Genomic DNA, 13,698 nt, shown 5'->3' with positions numbered 1-13,698 from the left:
TTTAAAATTATACATAGAGAAAATATGTTGACAGGACAATGAATTATAATATGATTATGTACTTAATTGTAAAAAAAAACATAATATAATAATATAGGTAATAATAATAATAATTATGAGTAAGTCAATAATTACATAAGTTAATAATTACAAAGATGCAGACAGTACATTGATAACGTCATTATAAAAACGTTGTTTATAAAATAAATGACAATATGTATTTTATATTTTAACGATTTTTAAAATATGTAATTAAACCTGTGGGAACACAATATTTGTTTAATTTGTGTACAAGAAGTGGAAATTGTCAGCTTATAAGTAAAAAAACGTAGGTATATACTTTGATTAGATTTGTTTGTCTTGTTAAGAAAAAACAATGCAAGAATCAACACAATAAATGAAACATACTGGTTGAACTCAATCGTTGATTAGTTAAATGTCATATTTCTCTGTAAAAAAAAATTTTAATACTAGAAATCAATACAACATTACATAGAAATAGGTATACGATATATTTAAAATATAGACAAGTACATATTTCAACAGTCCTGGTCTGAAAATGCACAACAAGAAAATACCAAAAATGATAATAATATTCATAGATGAATTAATAATATATGTAGCTGGTAGAGACGATCACCTACTCCAATTAATATTTCTCAGTAATTATGTGGGTACCACCTGGTAACCTAAAATAATCATATTAGATAAACATCAAATAGGCAAACATTACAAAAGAATAAGCTTACCGACTATATTTTTAATTTGAGGATATTGGAATTTATAGGACTCTGTTAAGAGGAAGTGGGACATTAACTAAAAAACCAAAACTTCCTAAACCAAGGATCTTAATTAGATTTGATTATTATTTAATCTAAACTTAAATATTTCTAATGATTGCGTATATGTTCGTATATTCAGTGATTTTAGTCATTTGATTTCGATGATATATACTTATATATTTGTTTTATTATTAACTTTAATTGCATGTTTACTTTGAGGGAGATTTATTACAGTAAAGATTGTTTTATGAAGTTCCGAAATTTTAATTAAATGTTAACTGTCTGAAGGAAAATGATTTTAGAACAAACGATTTACATATGTCAACAAATAATAATGTATAATAACATTACAATAACAATATCAGTTCTTATCATTCTCATAGTATAGGTTATAGGCATCTGTGGCTATGTCATGATTTATTGTTTATTATCTCCGGAAACAGTATAACATTTAATTAGCCATTCAAAAAACAACAAGAATTCCAAAAAATGGTTTATTGGTCGCTAACTTATTATGCCATTTGTCGGTTAGCCTTGACAACGGGGTGACAACCGAAATGGCTACCTAGTTACCGATAAATTCTATTTTCTGGAATTTAATAATATTGCATATTGTTAAATGGGACTCTACAAAGTAAATCTACGAAACCGAATGAAGTATTTTGATGTAGGTCTACGTATTTGTATTCGGCAATATAAATCGCCACCACTCAGTGATAATGTCCACAAAAGTGTTACATTAGAATCGCTCATGAAGTTTGTAGAAATAAGCATAGGAAACAAAAATTATATACAAAGGAGTCCCCTAACGGTTTGTTTAATAATTAAACCGGTCAGACCCTAAAAGTTGGAAAGATAGGTCAGGGAAAACAGGCCGAAATAACTGCGTTACGGCGGCCGTTTTATGCGCATAGCTCCGTTTTGTCCTACGCGAACTTTACATTTTCATTGTATTTTGTAAATTATTCACGCATTCAATAAATAAAACAATTTAAAAAAACATCTATTTTGCTCATTTCACCCAGAATTGTCCTCACTAACAAACGTAGTTCTATATTATCCATAAACTTTCCGGCTTACTTCGATAGTAAGCCACTATGAAGTATGTGTACTTATTACATTATAGTCATTACATCCACGATGGCCACGCGGCTTAAGCGTCGACCTATAGCGTCGTGGGTCCCAGGTTCGAATCCTGGGTCTGGCAAGTGCACATATTGTTTTTCAATTTGTGTATGAATATGGACCTAATAGGTTGAGCAAGTGGCTGCCATCCATTTCTTGTAAAAAATAAAATCTGTTAATACAAACCACCACTCTGTGGAGACCCATATGATCTTCTTAGGATCGGACATAGTCGGGATTACATTCTGGTATTTTTTAATATTAATTTGCAAATCGCCCCACTCAACCGCAAATAAAATGGCATCAAAAAATAATGCAGTTTAAAAATTGTTTTCAAAACCTTTGACAATTGAGCTACAATATCAATAATTGAAGATACACAGGTATTTTTATACATCCCTGCTTATGTAGGTGTATATTATGTATTAATATAATCAAGAACCGTAAAAGAATAATTAATAAATCATATTGAGATCCTGGTTTAAAACACAGATAGCGGACAAACCTTTAACATTATCTATATACATATAAATTACTGCGTTTGTACACAACGTTACCAATATTATCGCGGGATAACCAGTAGACGTATTTGCACTATTAGAGCATTGCGATGTATACAGACAATGAAAAAGTGTTATGTAACCGCTATACATTAAGAACATTGCGTGGGTACCGTTGGGATCTTCTTTAGGGTTAGGCAAAATTTCCCTCGAGTCTTCCCCTTCGATTTCAATCCAGGAGACCACGGCCACATAGTCTGCAACGAAGCTGGGAATATGACATTTTAAGATGGCTGCATTACCACGAAGGACATACTCCTCCATCAGACTGACAGCATACGACTGCGCGACGACTGGAAAAGTGGAAAGCAAACAGGAGAAATTGAATAAATACTTATGTATTATTTGATAAAGTGTTATTCACAGAATCAGTCCACGAGTGATTTAAATACATTCACCTAACGTTTCTGGGATAACACAGGTAAAAGATAAACATAGTATCAACTATAATTACTTACTTAAATTAACAACTTTTTTTAAATATTTTACCGAGGCTTTGACTGCTACCCGCTGTCATATCCACTCCAAAAAATTGTTACAACTTATTAAAGATTATTAATTAATTATACATCGAAATCGCCTCATATAGGTTACTTAAAACATAAATCCAATTGTCACAATGTATTAATATCAACGACTAAATAGTCAATAAGTAGATAAGTACATAATATAACGCTATCGAATATTCTACTAGATTAAAAAAACAAGAAATGCGTTCGGGTCTTCTGCTCAGTTCCAATTATAAAAACATTATTTTAAAATCTATGATAGGTGAATAAAACAAACGACGATAGCGTTGCTGTCGATATCATCATGCACTGAAAAAATGTTATTAATTAATAGTTACATGTGTATAGTATAAATATTGTGGTGTTTCTTTAAAATTATAGGGTACACTTTGCAAAGCACGAATAAGATTTGTTGAAAGCTTTTAGAAAACTTTCTGACCATTTGTATGACTTCATTAATAATTAATTGTAAAAATAATACTTTTAATAAACATAAATAATTTGAAAACACCTCGGAAATATATAACCGCTAGAAAAATCTTTTTGAAAAAAGTACGACGCCCGGCGGGATTCGAACCGACGCCAATATAATATATCAACCTGTGTGCGTCCTATCTAATTGTGACGAAATTAACTAGTATTCTTTTTACAATACTCTCTGAAGCGCTTTCTAAATAGCGTTTATTTTTTTGGCAGTAAGCTTTTGTATTTCAAATTATTTTTTGTTGGATTAAGAATACATATTACACATATTGTTGGGCCATTTTTTAAATTCATTAAACCCTGCCTACACCAAACTATATAGATAAAAAATATTATTCTATCTATAAAATATCCAAAGTTATGCATGATTTAATTACATAGTTTTAAATGAGTATTTTTTTACTATTATCCATTATGGCTTGGTTTTGCAGGGTTTAATTGAACTTTAAAAACTAACCAGCACCATCTGTAAATTGTAGTACCTATCATTTCAATGAAAACAAATACATACGACTGACAAAGTTTAGTGTCCACTATTTATGCCGAATCTTAACAGCTTACCTCCACCCTTCGCCACTAATATAATGCATGTTTATAACGTCAAACGAAACTTAATATGTATATTTTATTATTACTTAATATACAGAGAATATTAATAAAACATAATATTATGTTTCAATTTCAATTTTTTTTCAATTTCAATTTATTTATTTTTACATATTGTGGACATTACAAATTATAAGTTTAAGACGTTCACAACATGACATAAAAAAGAGATAGATAATATGTTATTAAACAAATATGTACATACAAAAATATTAATTATATAGGTACATGGAAATACACCGGATGAGTTAAGCAGACCCTATTTTAAAAATTTATAAAATAACGTCCACCTATACTCATCCTCACGTAGGTGGAATATATCAACACCCGAAGCAATTTCGTTGAACATAGTTATCGCCCTCCCAATTGGCATTACCAGTGGCAGGTTGGTTCTGCACCTTGGGAGAATAAACAACTGATGTTCTCTATTTCTAAGATAGTTATCAGGGACACACAGGTCAACACTGCCCAGAATGGCAGAGTTCTCATTTATACCTCGTATAAGTCGAAAAAAATACATAGCTAAATAAAGATTTCTTCTAAATTGCAAACTGCAGTATGTAAGCATGCCTAAGAGAAAGTCAGTTGGATAAAGCCACGGATAGTATCCGTACAACCTCAAATAAAGGAGTCTCAAGAATTTCTTCTGAACCCTCTCCACCATAAGGCCATACTTCAACTGATGCGGTGCCCAAACAATAGACCCACTCTCAAGTCTGCTTCGAACTAAAGAATTAAATAAAAGTTTTAATAACGTAACATCCGAAAAGACCCGGGAAGTACGCATGACGAAGCCCATTATTTTAAGCGCCTTGTTACAAATGGTAACCAAGATCCCTTACAGATGATATTCGTGACAGAACTCTGCCATGCATCGAGTATTGGAAAAACAACACTTTTGAGGCTCTGGTAAACGACAAAAGATTGCATTTATCAATATTGAATTCTAGTTTGTTACGCCTGCCCCAATCTAATATATTATCTATATCAAGTTGGAGCTGACGACAATCGTCCAAGGTGACAACTTCCAAAAAGAGTTTCAAGTCATCAGCGAACAACAAAAACATAGCATTTTTTATTACCAATGCTATGTCATTTATAAAAATCGTGAACAGCAACGGCCCTAAGTTTGAGCCCTGAGGGACACCAGAAAATGTGTTAAAGGTCTGTGACTGATAAAGGCCGTACGATACGTATTGTTGACGGTTCCTAAAATAACTCCCGAATAGCTTCAAAAATCGATCAGACAATCCAATAAGTTGGAGTTTTTCCATCAGGACATCATGATCGACTTTGTCAGGTCATGTTAGGAATATATACTTACCAAACAATGTAAATACTTGCCATGATAATTATAATACTTGTCAAAATAGTTATAAAATACTACCCGATGAAAATACGCTTAAAGAGAAATGCTATATTTTCCGCAATCGATTTAATCTCGAATACCTGTGTAATATTGAATTGCGATTCGATATCGAATGCAACAAGTGGAAATGCTGCCGGTAAAATGAAGCAGTCAACTTTACTATAATCGACGTCTGTCCGCGTCGAGTTTAATAACCGAATTAGCGTGGAAATAGAAAAGTCGACGCCACGGCAACGCGCGGCCGGCGTCCCTGTGAGTCTGGCGAATTTTCTAGTTTTCAGTATTTCAGTTGTCATCGGGCGGTCGACCGAGACAGGCGGTAACTTCTGATTTCTCCGCAACTTTCGTTTTCGATGCAGTCTGCCATTACCAATACAGTGTACTGTCATGACACAACATTGGCAAACCAATTTAATTAAAATATTTATATTTCTCTATTCGTAAGATGTAATAAAATGAATTCTTTTATTGTTTGTTAATTCATGAATCGTGTTAAAACACGTGTTTCACAAGTTGCTAATGTCGTCACTTAAACGGATTAAAGTCATGATAAATAGCTTAATCATTAGTAGGTAAACTACCAGTTCCTCATAAACAATATAATAATATAAGCATAGCTCCTCTCCCCTTTATAAAATATAGTGTGGTTAGAAATTTTGCAATAGTTGATTGTTGGAAGATCGTTGAACTCATTGGGTCGATGAACTGATTTAAAAATAATTACAAGATAAAAAGAACTTTTTATATACAACGTTTTTAAATTTTCTGTTGAGCCATATAAACTTGACTTGACTAACTTAAACGATCAAAAAAATTTATACTTTACATGTCATATTGATTTCCATAGTAACGCGCGTATATATTAATAATTTAGTTGCTAGGACCCTAGACCCCTAGCAATCAATAATGGTGTCGAAATAACTTTTCATACAAAACAGAATTAACTGAAAATGAATTCAATTCTACTTAAAGATGGCCAAAAGTAATAAAAGAATGCATTGTCGTCGTGTTCTGATATATTCTAAAAGTTTCAAATGTCTAGCTAGTCGAGAAGTTAGTTAAAAATCGATTGCAAGATTTGTACCGGACAACCACAGGACAAATAAGAATACAAACTTAGAAAAACGTTGCAATTACAACACACAAAGCGGCGATTTTCTTTGGCGCAGATTTAAAAGGGGGCCTCGAAACAATCCAAACTAGTCATACAATAAATAATACCAAAATCGTAAAGCTATGCGTATTTATCACAAGTTTATTAGGTATAAGTACAATATTACCCATAGCATAACTAACATCAAACAGGTAGACAACCACTCAAACATATCTAGAATGCTCGAGAAATGATCAGAAAACGCTAATTTCGAATCTCGAGCAATTAATTTTCCGAAATTTTAATCAGCTATGAAATTCTCGAGAAATCGAAAAATTATCACTAGGCTAACTGCCCATGAAAATTTGATATATCGCTTATATTGGTCGCAACAGCCAAAAAGAACCTCTCGATTTGATTATGACTTCCCCGGCTAAAGAATGTAGAGAATTCTCGAGACATCAAAAAACCAATCTCGAATTCTCGAGAAAACAAATATTCCTGAATCTCCAAAAACGTAAAAGGCCGAGAAATAACTAGCTCTACATATACGTAGGCACTTATACACAAAAAAGTAAGCAACTAATATTATTATGTACCATCACTGTCATCTTCAATAAGTACCAATAGATATTTTTAGTAACGGGATGTGATTCTAGGAAAGAGATACATTGATATTTTTATTACGTACGTCCGTAGTTGAAATGGGGGCCTCAAAATCAGTCAGTGCCTCGGGCTTCGGGCTGAAACCCGCTACTGAACACACGTGAATTTAACCCATTTACGGAATACGAAACCTCGATCCTCCAAACAGGAAGGGAACTTGATATACTCTGGCCCGCGGTGCGCGAAAATAACAGCACAATTTTCTTTTTTTTCTTTCTTCGACCATGTCCGATTCTAATAGTATCATATGGGCCTCCACAGAGTAGAGGTTTGTATTAACAGATTTTGTTTTTTACGAGAAATGGGTGTCAGCCACTTGCTCAACCTATTAGGTTCATACCCTGACGAAAAACAACATGTGTACTTGCCAGCCCCAGAATTCGAACATGGGACCCACGGCGTTATAGTCCAACGCTTAAGCCGCGCGGCCACCGTGGGTGTCAAGCACTATTTAACGTAAACTAAAAAATAAATTGTAGGTAGAATCAATTGCCGATAGGTAAATTAATTTAAATATCTATGTATGTATATCTATCGCAGTACCTAATTCACATCTGGATAATGCATACCTATTATAATAGATATCGAGGCAAAATACTGACATCTTACGGTGAAAAGTGGAAGTATCAATAACATTACCGATTGATGGATTTTCCTCTCTATAATAATAATAATAGAAAGCCAGTGCCCAAACATTGCATTTTGCATTCTAAAAATAATCTTCAGTTCAGCACATACTAATGGTTTCCGTTTCAACAGTCGACTCTTTTAAGTCCAGTGTTTATTTTCTTCGATTGAATTGATATTATGCATAATATAATAGATCTACGGTTTTTTGACCTCTCAATTCATAACTCCCTCTTCAGAATCAGATTCGAGAGTTTTCCATAACTTTGCTGAGCTGGTAATCGAAGTTTTTCATTTAAAAACGATTTGTGGGGGCAAAATAAAATAGGAGCGAGTTTCCAAATAAAGCAAAAAAAGTATTTTTTTAAAAGAAAAATTAATCTAAAGGTCACCGTGCTAAAATGAGGGACTCTGAACTGAAATCTAAAATAAAGAACGGCTGGATACCACATGGATAATGTAATATAAATAAAAATGTTGATCACTATGAATGACCTCAGTGGTTCATTATGTAGGTATAGCTTTCAGTAATCGATCATACGATCACAATAATATATTCATGTTATGATGCTATAACATAATTATAGGTACGGTGACTATAGGTTTTTTTAGACTGCGTTCTTTGATTTAGCAAAATCTTTTCAAAGTGGAATTATAGTACAGAGCCTCCAAAATTATAGTATTTGGGGAAAAAATATAATACGCGTTGTCATCTGTTGAAGATGTATAGGTATTTTGTTTCTCAGAAAAAAAATAACGGAGAATTTGTGAAACTCCGAGACTTCTTTTTATTTAGGTATCTCTTCCGACTAAAAATGCTTACCGAAGAATTCAAGGAATTTCGTTTTAAACCAAAGTCAAGGGATTTTTTTCGTTTTTCGAGCACTTTTTTCCCAAATTCTCCAAATCTTCTTATATTGCAAAATTATAGTATTTTGGGCGTACTATATCTGTTTTATATCGCACATAGTACGCGGACCAAAATTATAATACAAATACTATAAATATAGTACGGTTGGCAACACTTGTGTCTTTTTTTTTTTTTAATTTTTTTTTAATTTGTCCTTAAAACCATTTGACCCACACTCATACTGAATAGGGATCCCGAGCTATTTTCGATACCTATGAATCCCGGGATTGATAAACATAATCCCGGGATTTCGGGATTGATTTTTTTATCCATTTTTATGGAAAATAAAGTAAAAGCAAAAATATAACAGAAAAAATACTTTTAATAAAAAATAGCTACATTAAAAATAAACTAAGTTTGAATGAAGTTTGATTTATACCCATGTGTAGGTTGCCGATTCATTTTATTTTTTCACATAAATTATAAAAAATTGAAAGATTGGAAAAAAACAATGCTTCGCACTATTAACAAAGTTATTCCACCATGATACTCGTATCATACGTTTTACGGCAGTTTCAGATTTGGCTGACTAATTAGATTTATGAAGCGGAAAGGCCATAAGTACGCCATGATTATTTGCTATACTATTTTAAATCTCGCTAATCCATTCATTAAGTCTTTACTATCAGAAACAGCAATCTCCTATTAAATTCACATTATTATTTATATTACAATATTATTTACTCCGTTAAACTTGTGTATTTACAAGATTGAACGTAGGTATACAATATCAACAATAAATGTCTTAAATAGTATAAATTATACTAGATTTATTTTTGTCCGATTTTATCAATGTTATTTGTAAATATAAAAATTTTATATAAACAATGGAAAAAATGCCAAATCAAATTGTAATCCCGAAATCCCGGGATCAGAATTTTGGCTCGGGATTGGATTCCCTAATACTGAGTATATATTCACATCATTGCTCAGAAAATATATGAAAAATGTGCCGAATGTTCTTCCGGGTGGAATATTTTCAATTGGCAACACAGAAAAGCTTAAAAAATCACGTAGGTATCTGATTCTGACATTCAATCGCCTGTTAAGAACATTGATTTTGTAGAGCGCTGTAAAAGTGTTGAAAAAACACACCCGATGCCTGTGAATAGGTATGTACAACTAATTATTTCATTTATATAAAATATATGTATCCACATTATTATGCCATTTTAATAATTACAGGTGAGGTTAATGTCTGACCTCATAATTCCAAAGCCTGCACTCTATCCAACGATAACAGAATAAAATAATTATTTAAAAAGCTAGAGATGACATAAAACACAAAACTACAGCAGTTAATATATTTTAATGGCGACATAAAGCAAACCGCGCCCATATTATCTTCCACGTGGAACATAGCGATCTGATTTATTTCACACTTTCATAAAGGGTAAACTATAAATCGGCCAAATATATGTCATCATCATCATCATCAGCCGGGGTCAATCCACTGCTGGATGAAGGCCTCCCCAAGCTTTCTCCAACTCTCTCGGTCCTGTGTCGTTCGCTGCCACGTATTTCCGCCGAACTTTACCAGTTCATCAACCCAGCGGCTTTTAGGGCGACCCTGTGGCCGTTTCGTACCCCTTGGGTACCATTGGATGACGGCATTTGTCCAGCGGCCGTCCTTTCGGCGAGCAATGTGCCCCGCCCATCTCCATTTCAGCTGTTTGGCAACGTCTATTACATCGCGTACTCTTGTCTGCTTCCTAACCCATTCGTTTCTCTTGCGGTCCTTTCGCGTGATGCCCAACATGCACCTCTCCATGCCTCGCTGTGTGACTCTTAGCCTTTGGACATCTCTCGTGTTGAGGGTCCACGTCTCGCAGCCGTATGTGAGCACGGGTAGCACACATTGGTTGAACACCCTACGCTTAAGACATAATGGTAGGTCACTCTTGAAGATACTATTCAGACGTCCGAAAGCACTCCATCCCAGCTTTGTTCTTCGAGCAATTTCATCGTGCATGCTTCCGTTTATGGACACCTGCTGTCCGAGATAGACGTAGCTGCTGACTTGCTCGAGTTGGGTGCCAGAAATACAGATAATCGCAGGGTCCGAAAAACAGTTACTCATCACTTTTGTCTTTGAGACATTTATCTTTAGACCGACCGTTTGACTGACATCCGCGAGTTCTTGCATTCTACCTTGGAGGTCTTTCGGGTCCTGTGAGAGTACAACAATATCATCTGCAAAGCGCAGGTGACTGAGGTGCTCTCCATCCAATGGAAATATATGTAATTAATTTTAAATATCTACCTAATTAATAAACCGTAATAACTAATAAGTTATGATAATGCCTGTTGTATTTTTAGTTATGTATGTATTTCACGATGGCGAAGGGTAGGCTGTTAAGATTCAACATAAATAGTGCACACTAAACTTTGTCAGTCAAACGTATTTGTTTTCATTGAACTAAGACTACAATGTATAGATATTATACACAGCTTGTTAGTTTTTAAAATTCAATTAAGCCCTGCCTAATCCAAGCCATAGTAGATAATAGTCAAAAAATATTCGTTTATCTATAAAATATGTAAAATTATGCTTTTACACAATACATAGGTAATTTTAGATATACGAATATTTTTATCGATTATGGTTTGGGTAGGCAGGTCTTAATGAATTAAAAAAAACTAACCAACACCATTGTATTCTTAGCTCGTTGAAAACCAATAAGTATGAATGACAAAGATTAGTATCCACTCTTTATGTCGAATCTTAGCAGCCTACCTCCACCCCTCGCCACTGGACTATTTTATTCCCAACGGTGGATAAGTAGGTTGAGCACCCGTCTCTAAGGATATGAGTGCGGGTTCGAATCATGCGTCTGGCAAAAAATATTATGTCGTTTTTTCAATGTGTGTTTGATCCATAGCAAATACCCAATAGGTGGGATGAATACAGTAGCGAAAATCATAATTTACTTTTTTATATTGATTAATAAATATTCTCTATCAGCGGTTAAAATTGTGGTTTGATAAACCCGAGGGTTACAAACTACTGACATTGTATTAGAGCAGGAGAGGGCAAACTGCGGCCCACGGGCCGCATGTGGCCCGCCGGGTATTTTTTTGCGGCCCGCCATCATTAATTGTACTTCTGATTACGAATAACTTTTGACAATAGATTAAAATTTGAAGAATTTGTTGTTTCGTAAATGTATTATCTCAGTACGTCTTCCTTGCGTCTCATCTCACACTATGTAACCACTATTTTCTACGTTGAACATCGTGACACATTTAAATACTTTTAACTCCGCGTTGTATGAAAAAAAATATATGCCCATGATATGGTAAAAAGTTTGAATGGATTTCAATTAAAAGTTATTCCTTCGACAAATATCGAATAACAACGTGGACCACTTATAAATATACCAGAATATAAATTTGAAGAATATGGTAAAATTATTAAAGCCCTGAATGACGATTTTTCACAACGATTTGGCGACATCCGAAAAATTGAGACAAGTTTAGCAATAGTACGCGATCCATTTTCAATAGATGTTGATAGTTTACCGACAGAGCTACAGCTTGAGATTACTGATCTGCAGTGTGACACTGATTTAAGAGAATTGCATCGTCGTGAAGAAATCTACAAAGTTTACAATGCCCTTAATTGAGACAAATTCGACCAACTTAAAGATTATGAAAGAAAAATGTTCGTTATTTTTGGAAAAACCTATATAATATGTGAACAAACATTTTCGATCATGAACCTCAATAAAAATTCTTTACGATCAAATATCTCCGATGCCCATTTACAAGCAGTTTTGAGAATATCAACTACAAAATAACACCTGAATTAAAAAAAAAATGTTAAAAAATGTACAACAGTTTCATTCTTCTCATTAATTTTTTTGTAATGTTTATTTTTCGTGATAATAAATAGTGTATATCTAAAAATGGTATTTTACTTGCGGCCCGCCGCTCATTTTGATATCTTGAATTTGGCCCTCCATCCAAAAAGTTTGCCCCCCTCTGTATTAGAGCATAATAAAGAATGGCAACACGCTCTGACAATACAAAAGACACGGTAAGTTGATAAACATTAGAAGAACAATCCATCCTCAGGATAAAGAAGAAATTCCAACCAGCAGCGTTTCCTTTACAAACAAACAAAAAAACATCGAAAACAAAACAACATCGAATAATGAAATAAACCGTTCCATGTTTGAACGAGAGGATAGACATTTGAATACGAAAGGGAGTGTGGATAAAGGAAATATGGATTTGAATCGTTCTCTTTGTCTGGAGTACCATATTCAGAAGGGTACAGGTACTCTCCGCCGTTGGTGTCGTGCCAGGATGCTATCTCCACGTGGTCGCTGACGAAGGATGGAATATGACACTTGAAAACGGCCGCGTTGCCCTTTATGACGAAAAGATCGTAGACCTGTGCCTCGTAATATTGGTTCACGGCTGAAACGTCGAAATTAATCAATAGTAACAAATAAAAATATATTATAGTATCGTCCTGCAAACGTAGCAGAATTACACATTTTCAAAACAAACAATAAAGTACATACATAATGTTAAAAATGTAAAACAATACGTCAACAATCTTGATAATTATTGAAAGAATCAAATTGAGTTAATGTATCTATCACATTGATGGAATTGCTCTTATTTGTCCACTGCCTTGGCGAAGGAAACTTTTTCCAATAGACTATAAATAATATGGCCAAAAATACTATCACCCAAAAAAAATATTGTAGAACTAGTAGTTTTAGAGATATGGATGTTATGAATTCAATATAAATAATGGTAAACTGAATCAATAACTAGTACTTACATTTTTCGATTTCAGAAAAAAGAAAGATTATCGTAAATTGATAAGTTTGAATAGATTCCATAGTTTTTATCATAATGTAGGTAATATCTTATTTTTCGAAATCCGTAACAAAAATTATTAAAATCAATAAAAAGAAATTGAGGTGGTATTAGTACCTACCTAGGTAGGTA

General features: G+C 33.6%; 1 protein-coding gene across 3 annotated transcripts in view; it reads right to left on the bottom strand.

Moving 5' to 3' along the window:
• Positions 1-13,698, bottom strand: part of Dscam1 (Down syndrome cell adhesion molecule 1) — a 275,607-nt gene that overhangs the window by 98,710 nt on the left and 163,199 nt on the right. The window contains exon 5 of one of the 3 annotated variants that reach the window (XM_085959094.1): positions 12,994-13,155. The exons of the other annotated variants lie outside the window; for them this stretch is intronic. Within the exon in view, the coding sequence (XP_085815220.1) occupies positions 12,994-13,155 (162 nt within the window). The remainder of the gene's footprint in view (positions 1-12,993; positions 13,156-13,698) is intronic. 3 annotated transcript variants of the gene reach the window in all.

Source organism: Rhyacophila brunnea, unplaced genomic scaffold, assembly GCF_057557595.1.
Source record: "Rhyacophila brunnea isolate RB1 unplaced genomic scaffold, BYU_Rbru_1.0 scaffold_11, whole genome shotgun sequence".
NCBI lineage: Eukaryota > Metazoa > Arthropoda > Insecta > Trichoptera > Rhyacophilidae > Rhyacophila > Rhyacophila brunnea.
Note: the sequence above shows the minus strand (reverse complement) of the source record. Positions and strands in the feature narration are given on the sequence as shown.